The sequence below is a fragment of the Epinephelus lanceolatus genome, chromosome 20 (genome assembly GCF_041903045.1).
Source record: "Epinephelus lanceolatus isolate andai-2023 chromosome 20, ASM4190304v1, whole genome shotgun sequence".
Taxonomy (NCBI): domain Eukaryota; kingdom Metazoa; phylum Chordata; class Actinopteri; order Perciformes; family Serranidae; genus Epinephelus; species Epinephelus lanceolatus.
Window position 1 is genome coordinate 16,202,350 of NC_135753.1, and position 23,358 is coordinate 16,225,707.

Consider the following 23,358-nt stretch of genomic DNA (forward strand, 5'->3'; position numbering starts at 1 on the left):
TGCTGTATAAAATACAGGCTACAACTTTTTTTCCTTGTCCCCCCCTGGAATTATTCTCTAAAATTTTACTGTTTATTGTCCCTCCCAACTATGAAATGGGATTTTTGCCCCTGGCCCTGACACACTAAGCCGACGGTCGGCCGCTGACCAAAGTCGTGCCGTTGGTGAGCGACTGTCGGCCTAGTTTTTGCGGTGTGTCCCGCACCGTCAGCACTTGGCGTCGGCGGCTTTTCGGCCAATTGAGCGTATTGAATCGGCAGCATAGCCTGTCGGTGAGGGAGATCACTCTGATTGGCTGTTCAGGTTTTATTTCCTCGCCCCTGTAGTAGTGAAACCGACCAACTGACACAGGGCAACGTGAGGTGACGTGAGGCGACGTGAGGCGACGTGAGGCGACATAGACGGCGCAACAGTTGGCTTTCGTCACCACTAGTTCTTTGATGTCGGTTTGGTGTATCAGCACCTTTAAGTGTGACAATGAAGGACAACTACAGGAGCAACCAGCGTGCACCCTGCTCACCTCCTCCCCCTCAGCCAGTAAAACACACATTCCCCAGCCCCTTTGGAACCAAAGAACTGACCATCCCCCCGGGCATTACATTAACTCTGATTTTAATATATATGTAAATAATAAAATTGTGTTTTAACCCTTTTTAGCATTGTGTTGTCTTTTGCCCTTACATTACTGGGTGTCAAATCGTGACTCTGCAGAACCACTGCAAGTATTGCAGTAGGGGTGCTACACATGTAAACGTAGTCATTGTTGGTTCTGGTCTTTCTACAGGATTTGGTAACAATAGGAACAATATAGATTATTGCCAACTTCATCCCTTAATACACTCTGATTTGGTCAAAGTGGCCCATTCTACTAATAGTGTACACACTGAAAAAAACATTTTGATTGTTCACAAATTAAACTTTATTGACAGTTTTAAACAAAGTCAGCATTCTAACATATTTGCATAGAGGTGAACACTAAACTGCTGAAGATATGACACCAAAATCTCCCTCAAAAGTAAAACAAAATACTACAGAAAGAAAGCTTATGAGGTTGTGCATATGTACGACAGTGTAGCGATCAATTATTAGTATGAAAAAATAAAGATAGCTTAAAAAAGCACACAGAAACCCTGAAAGGTGTCACAACAGATCCTAAATGAGTATTCCAATTATTCACTTTGCTCCTGTTGATGCCAGAAGAGTAAGGGATCCACTGCTGTAACCCAGTGTGTTGCAGTGATTCACTCTGGCTGTCTTCATCTCCTGCCGTTCAGAACAGAGGTGAAGATAAATGGAAAAGGGTCAGAAACAATCTGAAGAAGATATTCTTTAAGTTTATTTTTTGCAGCGTGTCATTAATAAAGGTCAAAGTGACCTTCAAGTGACCGGACTAACCTCTGTCAGGGTCGGTTTGTGGATGCAGTGAACATACGGTTTGGGCTCCTGCTCAATTTCTCCTCTAAATGTTTTGTAACAGACGGCACAGTCTATCAGCGGCTGCATGAACGCACACAAACAAAAAAGCACGGGCAAGTTAGAACAGGCAGTCGCTCTCGAATCCCACATTTCTGAGTGCAGTAAATCAGACACAACTCACTCTGTCGTTTCTGAACTGACACCCTGTGGAGTCAACCGTTCCTTTCTGACACTTGGTGGCTTTCAGGTAGAAGTGGTGGTAGATGTAGCTCACATCAAAACCAGGCTGAAGAGAAAGAGAAAGAGAAGGGTTAGTGCTGAGTAACTCTCAGCCACCTCCAGGGGTGTCCTCTGATAAAATCCTCACATTCCCTGAAGATTATAGCTTCTCTTGAGAATTTTACTCACAGGAAATCACTCAGTAATGACACACACAAGAGAAACTCTGACCCTGAAAAGCAGACATACTGTACCTCGATCTCTGACTTTGTAACACTTCTGAAGAAGAGAAAATGGTGCTGGATTGCTGCATGAGCACTGAGCTTCTCCAGGGCCAGATCCACTCCTTTCCTGTAGGTTTCAGGAAGTTGGTTGTAAGCCTCCTGTGCATTAGAGGAGACGAGCAAGGCTCCAGCGCTGAAAAGCAGCAGGAATAACGCAGCCATCTTTCTCTCTGTGTCGGTAACAATGGGCACAGGGGAGTGTGAAATGGCCCACCCACTCTGTGTTGTTTGCCTGAACAGGAAAGAACATCCAGCCCTCTTTTTCCTGGGAGACAGCAGACTGGAGACACAGAGCATTACCTCTTTTCTTCCAGTGTCTGTTCTTGATTATGTTGATTCACAGCAGATTTTAAACTTTTAACATTTGAGAGTGTCAGTACAGTGGGCTGAGTGCTCAGTGTGCTGCAACTGAGAAAACATATGCAAAATGACCAAACAAAAAAAAATAAAGATAGCATTCTCAAACCCTATAGGGCACAACATCTGTGATAAAAGTCAACAAAAACAAACTTAAACTTATTAGTACTGCCTTTCTCACAGCCAACTAATGTACAGCCACGCAATGGAAAGATGAAAGACAACTTATATCTGAAAGATTAACTAATGAATTGATGTTATGTATTCCAAATGAAAAGATTTATATAACCTGAAGGGAAAGCCTGGAGTGTTTATAAAGATTTTGGGTGTTCTGCTATTTTTGACAACAGAGTCTAAAACATAGTACTCCTTTGTATTCAAACAGGTGTTTAATCCAACTGTGATGTGTAAATTTTATACTTTCAGCTAAACTAAACTGAAGTCTAAAGTTGATGTTTTATTCTTTTATCAAGTTGATGTTTTATTCTTTTGTCAAGTTAATATTTAAGTGTGTTGTAAAGTTGATGTTTTATTCTTTTTGTCAAGTTGATGCTTGGCTCTTTTGTCATATTAATGTTTTAGTGTTGTCAAGTTGATGTTTTTGTGTGTTGTCAAGTTTATGTTTTATTCCTCCACCATATTGATGTTTCAGTGTGATGTCAATTTGATGTTTTATTCTTTTGTCAATTTGATGTTTTATTCCTCCGTCATATTGATGTTTTAGTATGATGTCATTTTGATGTTTTAGTTGGATGTCAGTTTGATGTTTTATTCACCTGTCAAGTTGATGTTTTAGTGTGTTGTGAAGTTGATGTTTTATTTTTCTGTCATAGTGATGTTTTAGTGTGATGTCATTTTGATGTTTTTGTTTGTTGTCACTTTGATGTTTTATTCCTTTGTAAAGTTAATGTTTTAGTGTGATGTCATTTTGATGTTTTATTCTCTTGTCAAGTTCATGTTTTTGTGTGACGTAAAGTTGATGTTTTATTTTTCCTCGAAACGTCACTTGACAGAAGATTAATGGGAGCTCCATCGGTGTGCGGATCATTTTTTCCTTTTTTGATACATGTTAGAAGTTTATGATCCAGCACCCTTTCAATATTTATTTGGGATGTGCGTGTTATTATCTTTTTTCTTATTTTTCCGTCATATTGATGTTTTAGTGTGATGTTACTTTGATGTTTTTGTTTGTTGTCAATTTGATGTTTTATTATTTTTATCAAGTTGATGTTTGACTCTTTAGTCAAGTTAATGTTTAAGTGTTGTCATTTTGATGTTTTATTCCTTTGTCAAGTTGATGTTTTAGTGTGTCATTAAGTTGATTTTTTATTCTTTTGTCAAGTTGATGTTTTTGTGTGACGTAAAGTTGATGTTTTATTTTTCCGTCATGTCATTTTGATGTTTTTGTTTGTTGTCAATTTGATGTTTTATTCCTTTGTCAAGTTAATGTTTAAGTGTTGTAAAGTTGATGTTTTATTCTTTTTATCAAGTTGATGTTTGACTCTTTTGTCATATTGATGTTTTAGTGTGATGTCATTTTGATGTTTTTGTTTGTTGTCAATTTGATGTTTTATTCTTTTGTCAAGTTGATGTTTTAGTGTGACGTCAAGCTGATGAAGATGGGCTGTCAGAACGGTTGTGGTTATAATACCAGTCAAGAAAACATTGGAAAAATACAGCATTCACACCAATTTGACAACAAAACAAGCACTTATCTTTCTTTTGGCAAATGACCAGGGGCCTGTATCACGAAGCAGGATTAATGTCTTAGCGAGGTAACTTCAGGGTTAACCCTGGGTTTTCTGTCTCACGAAGCCGGTTCAGTTCTTATCGGGGTAGATCACCATGGTAACTTACTCTGAACGGCTATCCTGCTCCGGAGCAGGGTAAGTTCAGGGTTGAATCTGATCCTATAAAAAGCACCACCCACTGGCCAATCAGCTGTTCGGAAAAAATGACTCCGCTGACAGAAATGCAGCCCAGTCATGACGGGAAGTTTAATTCATTTGATTGATTTTGATTTGAAAGTTTATTTTGAACATTAAAAAAGAAAAGAAAGCAACAACAACAGACAATGAAAAGATTGTTCAAAAAGGAGTGGAAAGAAGTCGAAATTTCATCCCACCCCTTCATAAGAAAGAAACTGATCATTTGCGGACACTTAATATATTAGTGCCAACATTTTGTTTTGTTGGAGGAAATGATCCCTGTTAAAGATAATGGGCCTAATTGACAGCTTTGCTGCTGGAAATGTGGAAAGTAGCCTATCATGTCTACACTTCATGGTGTTTGAGGGATTTTCCTTTTTGTTTTTTAAAGAGGGAGTCTAGGTATATTTTTGCACAGCTGTTAATTTCTAACACAGCTCAATATCAGGATGATTTTATTCAGACTATCAATTTGGTGTTGATATGATTTAATTGTGGCGTCAGCTTTAAGCTTCATTGTAGCATATATAACGTTATGACAAAGAAGACCAATTTATCAGACGCAATGATGTTAGACGATAATTGTAATACACGCAATTCATCTGCGCAGCATTGATTTCATGGGATTCAAGGGTGTGATCAGTGTCAGATGTACAGGCACAGGTACTGTAGCTACTTGAACCAGTGATGAGTCATTTAACCTACACATAATTTTATTTGCTACCTTGTTTTGTCTTGATTTTTCCCTCTCTCCTCCTCTATTTCTTCTTTCCTTACCCGTTTTTTTTCTTCTCTATTATGTGATTTCATTGATGTTTTGACAGGGGAATTTCTTTGATAAGCTTTTAGTGGTTTCTAACCTCTCCGGCACTTTTCTTTTTTTAATCTTGTAAATTTTATACTGTCTGTTTTTAACATTATGTGCAAATAAACTAATCTAAACTAAAACTAAACATTATTCATCCCGTTATGCGTTGCCACGCATGTTTCCTCCTCCTCCTGCAGCTGCCACGGTGTTGGCCTTTTCTGTAATGTTGCTTTTCTCCTCCTCATATTTTAGTAGAATTAATCTCTGATCCTCACGAGAAATACCTTTTTTCCCTCACATACGGCGCTCTGTGAGGACGCTCAGTGACGCTCAGTGACGCTGCGCTTCTCTCATGATTGTGATTGGTCCGCTGCGTGCGCGTTCACAGCTCTTGATAAAGCAACTCTGGGTTGAGTTACCGAGTTGATATCCAGCGTCGTGATACCGATTATCCTGATTGCCATTGTTAGGGTTAGTCAGCCCAGGATAGGTCTGGGTAACCCAGGAAAGGTTGATCTCGCTTCGTGATACAGGCCCCAGTCTTCCCAAAAAATCTTGGGCAAGTCAGTACATCAATTTGGAAGCTTTGCACCTGTTTGCTTTAGGCTACTCCTGTTGCCCACCCCCCCCTATCCGCCTCCTGCCTCTCTAACCCAGGCACATACCACACACACAAATAAAGGCACGCTTCAAGTCATAACACAAATAAGTTACAATAGAACAGAGGTCTAGCCTGGGCACGTCCATCACTTTTTACTGTCCCTTACTTACTTATGTATGTTATGTTACTTATATAACTCGTGCAGCTTACAGTGCGTTTCTGTGGTTGTTTTCTAAGTGTTGCAGAATTGTTGAAGAGAAAAAAGAAAACCCGACAGAACAACAGCCAGGATAAATAGAAAATAACTTTTATTTGTCATCAATATTTCATCCATTAATGTACAAGGGAACATCAGCAAAAGCCTCTCGGACTTTTATTGCTTTTGAAATGGAACAACGTATCGTATCAGCATTTTGCGACTTTGACAGATACTTTGGCATACACAGACTTCACTCCATCCACAGGCACAGTAAGCAAACATAAAACCGACACTGACTACTTCTCATTAAAATCCCCTTCATTGTCCACGAGCGGGACGCAGCCAAAAGTGTGTTTACATTTAAAAAAAAAAAAGGTTCTGTGACAAATAAATCTTCAAAAACAGCAATAATGCCTCATATTGCAACAGATAAATAATGGAGAGATGTTTGATTTATGAGCGTCTCAAAAGTGCAAACTATTGTAACATGTGTCGTCCTTACAAACACTTTGCTGATCACTTTCGTGGTCCCACAGGCACTTGAGATTTTGTGCGCCTTTGTGACACCAAACAGGCACAAGATCACAGCGACAGTCAGGCTGAGATGGGACAGTTCAGACGGACAAGTAGTTTCCGAAACACACACTGGAGAGTAACAAAGGACTAAGAATTTAAGTTATTTGACACAGTCAAAGCTTCAACCAATCCATGTCACACTGATACAACATGACATAAAACAAAAACAAATACATATACATATATATATATATTTTTAAAAGCCTTCCCTCTCAGTATGAATGTTGAGATTGTCTACAGAGCTTATGTGGAAATTTGGTCGACCAAGCTCACAAGTGTGAATGAAATGTTTAAACTATTAATTGATGCCAGAAAAAAAAGCAAAATGATGATAAAACAAGGAATGTTATACTAAGAAATTTTGTTGATTTAGACTCCTTAAAGAAACATGATCAGGAGATGTGAGATGTATTACTGCAGCTTATTGTTCTGATCAAGAAAACTATTTACACGAGGCATTTGGCACTTGGACAAAGAAAACCAATAAATTAGTGATTCCCATAAACACACCACGTGAAACAAACTCTACATTAATACATTAGTGCCCTAAAGATGTGCGTGGAGACATTTAGAGTATATTCATTATGCCACTGTGTTAATTTCACACTAAATATGTGTTATGATCAGAAACATGATGATAGTGTAACGAGTAAATTTCATGTACTATTTTTGCGAGATCTGCCTCTGGTCGTGATCTTCACTCACTGCAGGGACATAGTTTGACATAAAAGGCCTACTGTCAGCTAAACCGCTGCATATGAGTACAAAAAAAAACAAAAACAACGTACGGTTAAAGAAGGAAAGGCTAAAAATCAATTACAGGTAGTCATTTAAAAAGCAAACTAAGGCAACACTGACATTTCAGGGACGCTAGGATGATAAAATGATCACATAAAATACAGTCATCGTTCAGATTTGGTGTCTTAAAAAAGTGCTACGAGCTTCGGGAGGTGGGTAAAGTGATCGGCTGTCTAAAATAAGACAGAATGAGGAAAAAAAGCACCTCTCAATATAACTTTTTAATTCCTTCATAAGGCGCTTGGTGAGCTTAAAACATGAAAAAAAGCGACAAACTTATATAGCGATAACTCAGCGTGTTAATATAAAAGAACGTATCCCATGTTTCCTCCACATATTCAATGTGAATCAGAGCAACCAGAAAACAATCTGATAAAAAGCTACTTAAATAGTTAAAGTTGACCAAAGTAACAACCGACCAGACCTCCAACGTACTGTACGTTCATGTCTCGGTGATAATAAAGAGGGTGCACAGTGGTGTGGCATCAAATTGTGAGTGTTTCAAGTTTGAAGGACTCCGGATCTCATTGGTTGGTAGAGTGACTGACAGATTTTGGTGTCCACTAAGAGGAGTTAAGTGGTGATACGAGGGCTTGCCGCAGGTTACACAGGCATGTGCATCTCCGTGTACTCGTCGTGACACTCGCGCTCGTCAAATGTCGGCTCTGCGTCGTCTGCATCCAGCTGGAAGAGGGAGACATCAGGGGTTAGTATTTGGAACGTGCATTAAGGATTCAGCAAATTTTATCAGTTACTTGCATTTCATTTACAATTTATTTTTCTCACATGCCTCCACAGTGAACAAAGAGATCCAAAACGGAAAAATTCTTGATGAATTGAAGTCATAGGGGGTCGCGTGTAATAATAGCAAGATTACACACCGGTGCTGCCACGGTGCAACAACAGACGACTACGCAAAGTCATTACTACTTTTACAGAAAGAGCTGTACTTCCTCCACCTATGCATTCGCTTAAAATCCTGTGTGGAGACCTCCTAATTGAGTTCGATTTCCCTTGAAGAGCCAATGACTCACCAGGCAATATCTTTTAGCCATTGTCTTTATAATGACGGGATTGTGTGTCGTTTAGCTCGGGATTTTTATCAACCGCGACAACAAGACTCTCCTCATCCATTCTTTTTCACACGAGACAGCAATGTTCTCTGCATGCATCAGTAGTGAAAAGAAGAGTCGAGCTGCTACAGGAGCTGGTATGTACGAGCAGAGAGCAGATGGGGAACTAATGCATTTAATTCCGGGGGCAGCGAGGCTGGAAATAGCACAGTGGCCTCAAGAGTTTGTCAACAGATGTTTTGATTTTGATTGATTGATTTTGTTTATTTAAGTGTGATGCACATTAAAGTGCCCAGCCCACATTGGCTTACAAGACAGTACACAATATATATATATGTACAAACAATATAGTTATAGATATAGTTTTGCTGTTGTTAAATGTGGCCCCCATTGACTTCAACTCATCAAGAACTTTCTCTATTTTTGTTTCCGTAGTTCACTGTGGAGGCGTGTGAGAAAGAAAAAAATGTCTTCACAAGTTCAACATGACACGGGGTGAGTAACTGATGAACAAATTATCATTTTTTGAGTGAAGTGTTCCTTTAAAGCAAAAGTTACTATCACTATCAGGCATGAATATATTGTATTTCTTGGTGGTGTGTGGTTTGTCTTCAATTTTCTGTGTCTTTTAATATTAACTCTACTAAAGAAATATCCTTTATTTCCCAGAATGCCTTTGAGGAAAGCTCCTTTTCTTTGTCATTTTCTAAATCATAGTAGTTGCATTGGAAATGTGTCAGTTTTTTAAAGTTTTTGGTGAATATTGCCGTTTAGTAACTTCATTGTCAAAACCAGTGATGTCACAGCGTGAAGAGAAAAGGTGGAATTACATTTAAAGATAACAATAAATAAATAAATATAACTAAACTGCAGCAAAACATGCACAATTTACAATAACAAAATTAAACAGATATAGAAACAAATGAGTAAATAAGAACACAAAACTGCTAGAGACACTTTATGTGACCTTTGTCCTTGCTATTTCCATGTGCTTCAGACACTCTTGATCAGAGGTGTCCAAACTCTCTTGAAAAGGGGCCAGATAAGATAATGTGTAAATACCTGGGGGACAGCTGCTTCTTGCATCATATCAGTTATTAAAAAAATAATCACATACAACTGAGACAAACACAACCCCTGCTCCTGAAAGAGACGGCCCTCACTCTTGACTTTATGCTTCTGTACTGTGGCCATGTCTATTACCTCACAGGAAACATCTGGTGTTAGGCAACCGTTTGTTTGCTTTTACCGTCTGTTCACAAAAAACACATAAATTCCACCTGCATAGTTCCTACTTGGTGCATGTCTACAAACTATAGGACCATCCTGCTGTTATGACGTGAGTGAAAAAAAATGCAATGATGATCTTACTAGATTAACCAACATTATGTTAATCATATAGTACATTTTGAAAGACAAGCCAAGAGCCATTTAAAATGGGACCTGAAGTTGCAGCTGATGTCGTCCAAGTGTACAAAGAGGGATATTGCGCCCTCCTGTGGTCAACTTACGCATGCCATCTCTCTGGCGTTGAAGATGCGGTGCAGCAGGTACATCTTGACAGGTATGGTGAGGAGGAGAACGAAGGGGAAAGCCAGTGATGCCTGTGTCGACATGACAGCCCACAGCACAGCCAAACACAACACCTGGATGCAGGTGAACAGATGCATGCGCAGCGTACGGACCTGAATGAAAGAAAGATGATTTATAAAAACTCTCATCAGCACACGTGTGAGACCAAAACAATCATGAAGATTAACACTTCATGACACCATAAGATTTCCTGGTGTGCATGAACTCCAAGATACTTTAACATAATGTGTTTCATCCCTCAGAGATAGAATTATAAAAATCATGAAAATCATTGATGGTTGTTGCTGGAAAGAGCTCCCGCAACCTTTTTATATTTCATAATTAACTGTATGACTAGAAGAATGCTCTAAGAAGCTCGTGTGATTATTTTTTTGGCATTTCTGCTCCATTTGATATCAAGAGTGAGACACAGGAGAGGCAACTAGTGTGATTATTTGATACAGTTATGGTTTCTCACCCCTCAAACCTCCTTTACTTCATGTAAAAACATGCGTCTTCTCGGCCCTCCTCTTACCTTGCGTACGTAGGTGTGGTCAGGGTGATACTTTGGCGGCATGAGCAGCAGCATCATCCGCTCTGTTAGCTGGATGCCATTAAGTGACATCACACCCATGTAGAGAAAGATACCAAACAGCACCGCCAGGGGGATCTGACGCAGCAGGTCACCGATCACTATGGACAAACCTGGGGGAGGAAATAGGAAATTAAACGTTAAATATTCTTTTTTTCAATGGATTTTGGCTTCAACGATTGGAGAAAAAAAAGCAGCGATGACATTTCACTGTCCGACACTCACCGACCATGATGGCCACCAGCAGCCCGGTGACCCTCTGCTCCTTCACCTCCTGGATGCGAGGCTTGTCACCGGGGGCGACGGCCTTGCTCATGACAGTGAGGGCGTTGACGTGGGTCACCGAACGAACGGTCGCGGCGGCCATCCACGGCAGGCCGAACAGAGCCGAGCTGCCGCCCAGCACCACAATCAGCAGCAGGTCCAGATGGAAACCAGAGCCCTTCACCAGCATCCGCTCCTTCTTACTCACTATCAGGCTGCAGGAAGTCAGGAGAGGGACGCAGACGTAAACAACAGGGCACGGATAAGAATAAATCAATTTTAAGTAAAGTTAAATTTGATAAGCAGCTTGTTATTCACGGTCGTTTGACAAGTAAGGTTAAGGTTGTTCATGTGTTTATATCAGACATCTTTTTACTGACTGACTGAGCATGCAAGCATCCACTTTTAAAATGTATTTCAATATTTTAACTCATGTCTGGATTGTTTTCCCGAGGTTGGCATTCTTAATATGAAAGGTGCTGTACAAATAAAGTTTATTGTTACAACTACTATAATTAAGTTATCAAGTCTAAAAAATTGCTACATTTCAGGTTGTCAGTTTCAGGTTGTACAATAGACATCAGTTAATTTAACTCAAAACACACTGACTCTTAAAATGTGACTATGTCTTAACATGGAGTAAATCTGATGATACTCCTGCGGGATGTGACTTGCAACTCACGTGGTGATCTGAGTCTCCATGAAGATGAGGATGAAGACCAGCAGAGCGGGCAGACAGCAGGCGAACATCATCCAGATGGGGAACTGACCGTCGGTGCCCAGAGGACTGATGATCCAGCCGCGTTTGTCGGGACTTGTCACAGAGAAACCTCGAGGGACGCTCAGTTTCTGGACGATGACATAAATGGGTGTTACAGCAAAATGATGAATGTCTGTGTTGTGAATATTTAAAAGACAAAAGTCAAACTTCGACATAAGATTTAGTGGTAGTATTTGAGTCTTACCTGTGTGTACGTGTCGTTTATACTGTTATCCACCAGCACCATGATGAGGATGGCAATCGGGACGCCAAAATCTCCAATAACTCTGCGCAACTGAACACACAAGATGTGATGGTTTGAGCAGCACTGGCAGCTTCACATATCATATCCTAGAATATCTAAAAGATTTGAATTTAATGATTGAAAGTTTATTCTTTACGTACGTCATGGGTCAATTTGATCCACACTGTTTAAATACACTTACAAACTTATATTAAAATTCTATTATGGCTTGCCAAAGAATTCAGAAAGAAGAAATATAAATATTATTAGATAAACATTTAATTCTTTATAAACTGTGACATGTTGACAATAATTCTATGAATGTCATTTATAGTAATTTAGGGATTTTAAACTTTTAATAATCCTATATTTTCTTATATTTTGCAACTGTTTGGGTACATGAATTCCTGTGGGTTATACTGATCTGCAAAAATCATTGTTGTTTACAATTAGGTACACAACATATGCCCATCACTTTAAATGAGGAAAATGAGAGGGTGGCCAGTATTTTAGACTAAAAAATACTCAGAATAAAAAAACTGCAACATAGCAGGAGGGTTAAAAACAGTAGTTAAAAAACTATCTAACCACATGATCCATTTAGTGAAATATCCAGAATGATAACTAAATGGACCTTCAGGTGATTGTTTTGTCAATTAATGCTTCCAATTTCAACTTTTCAGCCAACATTGACAACAAGTTTTAAATTCTTGAAAGTATAAAACCACTCTCATGTGTCTCTGTTAAATTTGAAGCTACAGTTAACAGCCTGTTAGCTTAGCTTAGCACAAAGACTGGGAGCAGATGGAAACAGCTAGCACCTCTCAAACTTCCACCAATTTAGTTCATTTTTAGTCACTCTTGTACTTATCTTACTCCTGTTGTTACTCTATTACGCACTGCTTTTGCTTTTGCTCCTTGGAAACACTTATCATCTTGTATTTTAATACTCTGTTGTTCTAAAACTGGGCCCAGTGAGTGACCCTGACCCGGGGAACCTACTGGTTGTTCTGTAATTTGAAGCATTCTCTGGCACAAGAATTTCCTTTGGGATAAATAAAGTTCTACATAATTGAATTGAACACCTTATATCTTATTTTAATTTTTTCTATAGATTAAATTAACAAAAAAATGTCTAACTGTTCCTTTGAAGTGGTCATAAAAATGGAAATTTGACACTTTACAATTCTATAACAACTGGGCAAACTCTATCTGCAAAGGAAGATCTTATGATAAGATCAAAAGCTCCGTAACAGCTACTATGGACTTTGAGTGTTTCTGAACTAGAGCATTTCAGATTGCCTGTTTTAGTGGCTCAAGTGAGCTTTGGTCTCAATTCTTCTCACAGTTCATTACAAAGGAGGATGTACTTTGACTCTTAGGATTCAAAACATACATGTATCCTTGATATATGATGGTGGGGGTTCAAGGAGGGTTAATTAAATATGTGGGTTAATATATACAGGGGTTCATGTTGCAGGACTGAAAGTGAATTTATTTCCTCACCCTTCCGGGGAAGAACGCACTGTTCTTGAACTTGCGTAGGTAGAAGGCGATGAAAAACGTTCCAGCCATGAGAACCAGAGAGAGCAGCGCAGTGTTGGGCTGCCCTCGCACCGCCACCGTCACCGGCTCCGTGCTGTTGCTCAGCACCAGGGTGATATTTTCTGTCGAGGCGTCCCCTTCTGTGGCGTTGTTGAGGGAGCAACGTTTCAGTGGGTGCTCCTTGAAAATCTGCCCGACGACACAGAGGGTTCAAATTAATGCAAGATATTTCACAACACAATACACACACAAATATGTATGCACACCTGCACACCTACTGGGGATTATCATTTATCACTCTTTTAAGCACCACAACCTCTGGAAAATTAGATTATCCCGGAGCCAAATGTCTTTCAAGTGTGTGGCATAAAAATCTAACAATAGCAAACCTTCCAAAATCATAAGCCTGGATAATAGTTAAACTCTTAATCTATTTACTTTCAAGGCCAATCCATCACAAAAGATTTCAGGTGCACTTGTTAGAAAAACATACTAATTTCGACCCCAAGGTTTGACTATCATCCAAAGATTAGTCAGTTCAGTTTAGTGTCGGGTACATGAACACGCAGCATGCCAACAAAAACTTTTTGTAATCAGGAGTTGTTATTTCAAGTCTCAGGTGTACCCTGCCGAGCTTGATGAAGGTCTCGCAGATGAAGATCAGGGAGATAAGGAAGGAGAAGATCTCCTGGGTGAAGCGGGAGACGAAGCGGACCAGGAAGCTTCCCTCGAAGGCCACCGTGACAATCACAATGATAATGAGCCAAAACCCAATCCAGACTCGGCCTGTCAGGTACTCCATGTCGTTTGCTTTGCAGAACTGTGAGGACACAGAGCCAAGACACTCTATTCATACACTGGAACATATTCACAGCAGCTGTAAAAGCTTTAAGGACCCTGAAAACACACTTTTCAAACAGCTTCTTATGAGTGATGAGGTCCTACTTGAATGCACAATGCTCTACCAAAGTAAATTGGAGATTTCTGTATGATTTGTTGTGTGTACTCAGATTAGTTGTCTGAAGTGGGTGTCTGAATTTTCAGTAACAGTTGTGTGGGGTTGTTTGCTTATGTTGGAATCAAAACAAATCTGATCAAAACACATTTACACAAACTGTATAAGCTGAGTTTCTGAGTGTTTAAAGGAACAGTTCAACATTTTGGGAAATCTGCTAATTTGCTTTTAACAGTACCACTTGTGTCTGTAATTATAAAGCTACAGCCAGCAGCTGGTTAGCTTAGCTTAGCATTAAGACTGGAAATAGGTGGAAAGTGCGAGCCTGGCTCTGTCCCAAGGTGAGAAAATCCACCCTCCAGTAAAAACGACAAATTTTAATGGGGTTATGTGCTGGACCTCTTTTTCCTGGAGTCTCCATAGGTTCCCTGGCAACCTCACTATGATGAAAAGACAGGAAGTTACGGCTCCCAGCCAAGAAATGGCAAAAAACTCCCGTAACCGCAACTTGTTTTTTATACAACAGTTTTTGTATGGATAAAACAAACAATTTAATATGCCGATAAGCTTTAGAGGTGATGTTACTGTAGGTACATTTTGGTACCAGTGGACAGAACCCAGCTAGCTGTTCCCCCTTTTTCCAGTCTTTATGCTAAGCTAAGCTAAACAGCTGCTAGCTGTAGCTTCATGTTTAGCATACAGATATGAGTAGTATCAATCTTCTCATCTGACTCTGGGTAAGACTGCAAATAATGCCCTCCTTAAACCAAATGACTTTTCAAGCAATTTTACCATTGCAGACAAATTTCCAGAGTCAAGAGGACAAAATCTTAAATGTAAAGTGTGTATATAGATGGTTTATTTTTATAGATTAAATTGATGCTGATTAACAAGAATGCTGTCGATATATGACGCCTTTGCTCTTGTGTTCTACAGTTGTGTGTCTTCATGGACACATAAGTTATTGTTAATATGTCATATTTCTTTAAGGGAGTTCGGCGTAATCTTTTCCTCCAGGAGCAGAATGGGAAATAATCTCAAAAGGAATCTGCAAATAGTGATGCTGCAAGATCACTAGTCACATTGTCTTTAGATGTGCAGGGGTGTCAGGTTTTAGTCTTTTAGAGTATCTTAAATGCCTCTGGTGTATGGCAGGCATGATCTTGTGTCCCAAATGACTATTGTGTTAACTCTTAACAGTGCCAAAGATTTTCATGGACTTTGAAAGAACATTCATATAACTTTGAGCACTGAAAGTAATGATTTACTAAAATTTTGTTATCACCCAAAGACACTCATTGTCAGCTGATTTACTATTCATTAACTTACAGAATAAAAGGCTTCTTCAAAGACCAGCAGAGGTCCAGAGAAGCCCACAACAAGCAGCGGCTGCGCTCCGAGCAAACAGAAGACCACACCCTGCACTGCCGTCGACACAATCAGCTCAGAAACACCAATCAGACCCTCCGTCTTCTCACCTGGCAACAGAACACAAATTAACACTGTAATGAACACCAACATGGTTTAAAGGTTTGTCAAACAAGTGAACCAGTGAGACAAAACGTGAAGAGGGTTTGACATATGAGACGATAAACTGTGAACTGACAGTAACTCGACTCCTGCTTTCCCGCGTGTAGCTTACCCAGTAATCCTCCAAATGTTATGGCTGGAGAGAGAGCAGCAAAGTAGATAAAGATAACAGCAGCCATGCACTGACTGTTCAGGGCGTCCTTGAAGTCACTGACATACTTTGGGTAACGGCGCCGCACGTCTCGTATCAGCCCGCCAAAGGGGCGTCCTGTGCGCTCTAAAGGATCGTCTGACTTTTTCAAGGGTGTGAGGAGTGCCTCTGTGCAACAGAAAAGAGCAGGTTGTTAATTACAATACCAGGAAGTCACATAACAACAACAGATATTTGATGTATTACCTTTTTCTTCAAGGCTTTTAGGCTCTTTGGCCAGTTTGACCCCCTGCTCCTCCCTCTTGCGCAGCATCTCCCTCTGAAAGCGAGCAACAGAGCGCAGCAGCTCATCGCCTCCCATCTCTGATGGCGGCAGCACGATGCTGCAGTCCAGGAAGCTGTTAATGGCGTTCAGTAGATCCTGCCTGTCGTCCGCTAGGTAAGCTGCCTCATGGAATTGCTGCATGGCGATTCAGATATAAACAAATTTAACAAATAAAACACGACTCTTTATTTCTCTTCTAGTTGTTTATCTCTGGTTTGCAGGTCTGTCTGCTGGTTTATGGGGCAACAATCCATTTTATTTCTTTGTCCTTTCTATTCTGGTCACAAACTGGCCAATAAATTGACATTTAATAGCCCCAAGAGACGAGTAAGTAAATTTCCATGAATAACTGAGGATGGTTGGTGTTGAAGGTGTAAGACATTACTCCCCTTCATGTTTCATTGGAATGCTCTGTGATTAAGTCTTTACGGGAAAATATACTGAATTATGTGGAAGTGTATTGTGTGATTCCTCTAATGCATCTGGGTTAAATCAAACATAAGACATATGTCATATATAGGTCTTTTGCTAATGATCAGACTGGTTCTTAGAGGATATGCTGTCATTAAACTACTGGTTGCATTTGTTGACGTCATATGAGATATTGTCATTATAAATGATCAAGAAAAGTGTAATTCTTTTTCCAAATTCCTTCTGTTACACCCTAAGGGAACACATTTAATTATTATTAACAATTATGGTTCAAAGTGTGTGACAACATTATTAAAAGGTTCCCTACAGAGACAGACATTTTGTTTAAGAGTAAGATCATCTTTCTTTAACCAGAACACTCTTCATTAAAATTGACAGACACAAAATAAAACTAAGAAAAGCCGTCTTGGTTTGTTTTTCTACTGTTCCAACAATCATCAACTTTGGTTTGGAAGAAATAAACACTTAATTCCCCTACTTAGGTATGAAAATATGCTAACTCTATACATGCTAAAATAACTGTTTATTTAAATGGAGTCTGGTGGATTTGGTGTTGGAGATTTCAGAGCTGTTTCTGGTTAAACAAAAAGGATCTTATTCTTTAAAAAAAAAAAAAAAGGTCTATCTCTATAGGGATCCTTTTTCATAATGTTGTCAGACACTTGGAATATTTGGAGCTTGTTGCTAGCTAAACAAGCACTCTAAGTGGATGTTAATTAATGGTGCGAACATGCTCCAAGTGATTACATTGCAGCCTGTTTCTTGGCTACAGCACTGTTGGTCAATACTGGGCCGATTTCAAGAATTGTTGTTCGCATTAGTCATCCAGATATGATCATTTCCGAGGGGAAAAAAAATACATATTTGGCTTCATTCTCAGCAACAGGGTGTGTCTCATTTATGTGGGTAAACTTTTATGTAACTAAAATGTGGTTTGGGTTTTCTATGGACACCTCACTCACCTTGTCAGACATGAGTGTGGAGATGGAGCGTCCTATCTGGTGATAGTCCATGCTGGTGGTAGGGGGTCCCAGCAGGACGAAGAGAAACCTGACCGGCACAGGGACCTCAAGGACAGACTCCAGCAGCACTGCCTCCTGCAGTCGCACAAACGCCATGGTGGGCTGCTCCAGGAAGTCCACACTGCCTGGAAGATGGTGGAACATGAGAGAGTCATCATACAGACAGTTCACAACACAACTGATTCTAAGTTAAGTGTGTGTGGTTTTCAAGGCTTCAGAAGGAGATAACTCACCCACAAGGACAACAGTGGCCTCAGCATTTTCAGGAATCTTCTCCAGCAGCTTCAGCTCGTGTTTGGATTTGGACCGTTGCATACCGGGCACCAATGTCGGCTCCTTCTGCTGCAAATGTAAAGCAACACAATGAGTTAAATCAGGATAATGAAGAATACTTGTAACTTTTTAAATCACTTCAGACTCACCTGTAACTCATTCTTCTCTATGTCGATGCGCGTTTCTGTGTCCCCCGTAGTGTGGATGGTGCCCATGAGCGGGTCGGTCACCGATGGTTCTGGCTGATGGGTGTGATTGGCACTGTGGTGATGTGTAATCAGGCTGCCCAGACTGGCTGCAGAGATATTCCTGGGGAAAGGGCTACTGTGCTCTTTCTCATCGCTTGGGTGACTAGGGGAGGCAGGGAGAGGAAGCGAGAGGGTGAGCATGAGGAAGAGAGGCAGTGACCAGGCATGAAGCCACCTAGTAGCAGGAAGTGTGCAGCAGTGAGAGAAAGGTCAGTTTAATTAGTGTTTATCCTCATAATTACCAGTGTATTCATAAAGAGGACGTAACAGCCGTTGTGACATTCACGGGTTTGTGGACTACCACTATGAAGCTTCGAGTTTGGCCTTTTGGCCTTTGCTATCTTGTTTTTTAGGCCAAAAGTGACCTGGGGTCCTTTTCTTATGCTAACTTATGTTACCCCCCATCCTCTCTGGAATTCCCCCTCTGCCATTAGGAAGGATCTTCAAATCCTTTAAATGCACATCAAGAAGACAATAAGTGAGGAGAGAGGAGGCTCCTAGAGGGGCTTAGAGCAAGGAAACATAAGTGTATCCAACACAGAAGTCTTTTATCAAGTGGCGTGACGTAAAAATGCACACCGCCGCATGTGGCACAGTAACTGACATTGCTAAGACTGACGCTATGGAACCGAAGATTGCTCATTTAGCAGCTTCAGTTCCTCCATCCTCACATTACTTCCTCGCATCTCTCACATCCTCGCTGAAAGGAGCTCAGACGTGAGGAAGAGACATAATTGGAGAAGCAAGGAGCCATGTTAGCATAATGAAAAGAACCCCATATTTGGATGAGAGGGTGGAGCTGGGGAGGATATGCCTCCATCCTGATTGACAGGTCGCTGTAATAGCAACTTACCAATTTAATCAAAATGGGACCATAATTTACAAAATGAACATTATACAGTATTGCAGAAGACTTGAAACTAGCTATTAAAACCATAAACGCATTAGGAAAATGTTTATTGAGGTAATAAATCTCGTGGGAAGCAGGGCCCTTTTCCTTATAGACTTCTATACAATATGACTTCTTTTTGCAACCAGTGGAGACCCCCCCTGCTGGCCATTATAAAGAATGCAAGTTTAAGGCTATTCCACATTGGCTTCACTTCTCAGACCCAGAGGCTACGTCCACTTCTTTCATTCAGTCTATAAGTGTACAGCAGTCTTCTGATCAAAATGCATACTGTAATGATGCATTACCAAGACATGTACCACACAAACCTCACTGTCTGTGGTTTGAATCCAGGACTTTTATTGCATGTCATCCCCATCTCTTTCTATCGATATTTCCTGTGTCTCAACTGAAACTGAATTAAAGGCAAAAATACTCTTAAAGCTAGTAAGTAAGATTTTTACCACCCAATAGTACAATCACACCATCATATACAGCTGTGGTTTGGCTGTTTAACCCTTAAAATGGATGAATGTCCACTTGTGACCTCATCACAGATTATAGCCTTAGTGCTTAACTGAGCAAAAGAGACTCCCTCTCAGATTGTGAGAGGCTTAAAAAAGTGAGTATCTTGAATTTTATAAGAATCAGTGCAAGTCAGACAAAAAAAAAAAATTGTGAAACAGATATGCACACTTTTCGTCTTTTCTCCCTTTAATAATTTTGCTTTGAATCATGTGCAGCCTTTGATAGTGAAAACTGTTTTTAATATTAAAGGCTACAAATAATAAGTGCACTCTTGTCCCTGTTTGTCATCCTTGTTTGAGAAGCACCTATTCAGCTGGACATTGCGTAAGATGCACAGAGAACCCCTGTTGCATAATCTTGCAATCCCTCAGATTTAGAAGGTCCAGATAAATTGCTTTTACTAATTTATATCAGAGGGTCTATTTGTTTTGGAGAGGAGGAGGCCTCTGGGAGGATTTCAGCTCCAGGTAAAGACCTCCTGTACGTTTGGATCTTAAGTTATCAAAAAGAAAAGGAAACCTCCTGAACAAAGGACACTGAGGGAATTCTAACCTGGAGAAGTTTGAGTTTGTTGCAATCTGCAATCCTCACCACAAGATGCCACTAAATCCCCCTAAATCTTACACACTGTCTCTTTAACTTTGGACATTTTTTTTAATTTAATTTTAATTTAATTTTTTTTTAATTTTATATACTTTATTAATCCCCGAGGGGAAATTCAATTTTTCACTCTGTTGTCAATTACACACAGGTCCGAACACACACATGCACAAACTGGACCTATACATGCACTAAGTGGAGAGATGTCAGAGTGGGCTGCCCATGACAGGCGCTCTGAGCAGTTGGGGGGTTCGGTGCCTTGCTCAGGGGCACCTCGGCAGTGCCCAAGAGGTGAACTGGCACCTCTCCAGCTACCAGTCCACGCTCCATATTTTTGGTCTGGACGGGGACTTGAACAGGCGACCCTCCGGTTCCCAACCCAAGTCCCTATGGACTGAGCTACTGCCGCCCCCAAACATCCACAGAGAGGTCCTGACTCAAAGGTTAGTTACCAGTACTAAGTGTGTTTGTGAAGAGAGTTGTTAATTTATTACCAAGTGCCAAGATATTTGCCGTTTCAAAATAACTTTCCAGCCTGTACTCTGACATTACAGTGACTAAACAATTTATGTTCCAAAACACTGTTTACAAACTGAAAGAGAAAATGACGAGATAGAAGTAATATTTTGATTAAACTTTCCTCCTGCCATATCCTTGGAGGAAATAAATAAATCTATCACTAAGGCTGGAATCCCCTTAATGGGTTACTTAAAGGGACATTGTGTAACATTTTCAGTTGTTTATTGGCAAAAATTGATGTCTGCATTCATAAATATGTCATCACTGGTGTACTATTACCTCCACCAATAATCTGACTTATTCTCGTAAAAGGAGAATTTCGGATTTGTTTGTACATTGTGCGGGTAAGTCGTCTGTGGGGTTCCATTACGTTTTGTCATCTTGAGAATACACCCGCCAGCAAGGGACATACAGCAACGCCTTCGGCGTTTTGGTTGAGAGCCAGGCCAGCACTGCATGACTGAGGAGCCGAAGGAGAGGAGCAAGAGGCGCTTCGCTACTACCCTGGCAAATTTGAAACAAAGTCCCACTCTTTGAGCATAATCATGGATCATGCATATGCAGCATCATGGGAGACAGAATCCTTGTCGCCAAGAAAGCGCAAAAGGGAATAGAAAAGGCAGCGTGACCGGCGAATTAAAAAAATGAAGGCCCACATCGGGGTAGCCTTTCCCAGGTAGAGAGAGCTGCTGAGGGAGAATGGTAATGCAATCACAAGCCAGCGCCGCTGTTGGCTGTTAGCCGCTGTTAGCCGCTATTAGCGGGCAGTCGCTAACAGCCTCATCCCTCTCCTTGCATCACTGCGCCGCTGTTAGCCGCTGTTAGCCGCTGTTAGCGCTGGCCTGTGATTGTATTACCTTTCTCCTTCAGCAGCTCTCTCCACCTGGGAAAGGCAACCCCAATGCTGACCATTGTTTTTTTAATTCGCCGGTCACGCTGCCTTTTTGATTCCCTTTTGCACTTTATTGGCGACGAGGATTCCATCTCCCATGATGCTGCATAATACATGATCCTGCATTATGCTCAAAAAGTGGGACTTTGTTATGTGGCAGTAGTGTCACTGGCCACTAACAGCTGTTAGCACAGTAATGCGAGGAGAGGGATGAGGTGTGTGAGGTTGAGCCACTTGTCAGTTGTCAAAAGACAAGACGTGATCGGTTTGTTTCAATTTACATCCGCCCCAACAGTCCTACGTTGTAAACACAGCCAGCATGGTGAGGAGGGGGTTTGTCAACTCGTGTTGCGTGTGTCTGTGTAGGAGCCTGAATGAATACTCCATGTAGTATCGGATGACATGGTTTCATCAGTGTTATCATAGCTTTTTGGTACACAGTGGCTACAGTTGTTGCAATATGTGTTTGAAACAGTGAGGCGCTAGAGTGTGCCATCTGTTTGAATACAATATATGATTTCAACGTTAGATGGGAGAAATTCCTACACACTGTGGCTTTAAGAGCCTCTTAGAGGGAAATCACTGGCTGTTTGATGCAGTCTGGTGCTGATGATCACCTGTGTTTCAGCAGCAGGGCCCTCAGGACATTGGCTCGGTCCTCAGCTTTGATCTGGTCAGAAATAATCATCTGCTCCACCACCTGGTGGGCGATGCCAGGCAGGGTCTTCTGGTCCAGGTCCAGCAGCACTGCACCTGTGGACGCACACATACCGAGCTCAGTGATCTGTGAACTGCACTGCTGACTTTTAGGCTTAAAAAGCAGCCACAATTAACTCCATCTCTTACCGTGCGAGATGGTCTTTCGGAGCTCCAGCAAACTGCGGAAAGACAGCGAGGCCACGTGAGGTTTCCCCCAGCGGTCGGTCTCCTCCTCCACATCCTCCTCAAACTTGATCCATCGAGCCGTCTCCTTCCACTGCATCTCCTGGTTCTTGTCCATAGTCAGCTCATTCAGCTCCACAAACACCTGGAGGCACATGCAGGTGTAGGTGAGATACAGAGGGAACATTCATACTGTCCACACAAAATGACATGCACTTTCAACACGTGCCAAATACTTAACTCAATAGCCAAGGCATTTTGTGTTTTAGCAGCTGATACACCCAAACTGGTTTAGTGGTGGAAATTTCTAGGAGCATTCTGCACCTCAACAGAAAACAGACTCCATGCTTACCGGTTTATTTAAATTCACTCAACACACAAAAGAGAAATCTCGTTCATGTTATCACCCCACGTTTTACTTAGAAAAGTTGCACAGAAACACAGAAAAAGAACCAATTAATACTAAAAAGTCACAAGAGTGATCATATCTTCAATGATCTTCAGCTCTCTCAGGATCAAATATCTGTTAACAGGTTATTAATTGAACACCATGCTGGTCAGTGACAATCCCGCGTGAGATGAAGACTTTAAGACAGGCTGGAAAACACTCCCTACATTTGTCGTCTGCTGCTGCATGCCTGTGAAATCACGCTCACACGGAGCAAACCTGACTCTGGCCGGTCACCCAGCCTCACCTTCTTGTACCCAGCCATTTCACCGTAGTACGTGTCCAGCAGGACGCCTCCGAGCCGTGAGGCAGAGCGGTACAGAATCACCGGCAATGGCTGGAGGAGCGAGACGGTGCAGGAGAAGACTCAAACACTGAGACGGCCGACAGCAGAACAGAGAACGAGACCCTCACTCTCACACACATAC

The 23,358-nt window shown here is 41.0% G+C and overlaps 2 protein-coding genes across 5 annotated transcripts in view; both read right to left on the minus strand.

Annotated features, from left to right (window-relative positions):
- Positions 1-895: 895 nt before the first annotated feature.
- Positions 896-2,126, minus strand: LOC144458917 (uncharacterized). Its single transcript, XM_078162749.1, has 4 exons — positions 1,890-2,126; positions 1,598-1,702; positions 1,396-1,497; positions 896-1,263 (listed from the first exon to the last, which is right to left on the minus strand). The coding sequence occupies exons 1-4, from the start codon at positions 2,079-2,081 to the stop codon at positions 1,174-1,176; spliced, it is 489 nt and encodes a 162-aa protein (XP_078018875.1). The 5' UTR covers positions 2,082-2,126; the 3' UTR covers positions 896-1,173.
- A 3,773-nt stretch (positions 2,127-5,899) lies between these two features.
- Positions 5,900-23,358, minus strand: part of slc4a2b (solute carrier family 4 member 2b) — a 54,520-nt gene continuing 37,061 nt past the window's right edge. For 3 of the 4 annotated variants that reach the window (XM_078162561.1, XM_078162562.1, XM_078162563.1), the window contains 17 exons: positions 23,178-23,267; positions 22,447-22,627; positions 22,218-22,353; positions 18,074-18,275; positions 17,885-17,993; positions 17,592-17,776; positions 16,119-16,332; positions 15,834-16,040; positions 15,521-15,669; positions 13,862-14,056; positions 13,198-13,425; positions 11,653-11,742; positions 11,370-11,536; positions 10,649-10,902; positions 10,367-10,536; positions 9,771-9,944; positions 5,900-7,870 (listed from right to left, as the gene is read on the minus strand). In XM_078162561.1, coding sequence (XP_078018687.1) covers positions 7,790-7,870; positions 9,771-9,944; positions 10,367-10,536; positions 10,649-10,902; positions 11,370-11,536; positions 11,653-11,742; positions 13,198-13,425; positions 13,862-14,056; positions 15,521-15,669; positions 15,834-16,040; positions 16,119-16,332; positions 17,592-17,776; positions 17,885-17,993; positions 18,074-18,275; positions 22,218-22,353; positions 22,447-22,627; positions 23,178-23,267 — 2,832 coding nt within the window. In that variant the 3' untranslated portion in view covers positions 5,900-7,789. The remainder of the gene's footprint in view (positions 7,871-9,770; positions 9,945-10,366; positions 10,537-10,648; positions 10,903-11,369; positions 11,537-11,652; positions 11,743-13,197; positions 13,426-13,861; positions 14,057-15,520; positions 15,670-15,833; positions 16,041-16,118; positions 16,333-17,591; positions 17,777-17,884; positions 17,994-18,073; positions 18,276-22,217; positions 22,354-22,446; positions 22,628-23,177; positions 23,268-23,358) is intronic. The other variant, XM_033638815.2, reaches the window with a different exon arrangement.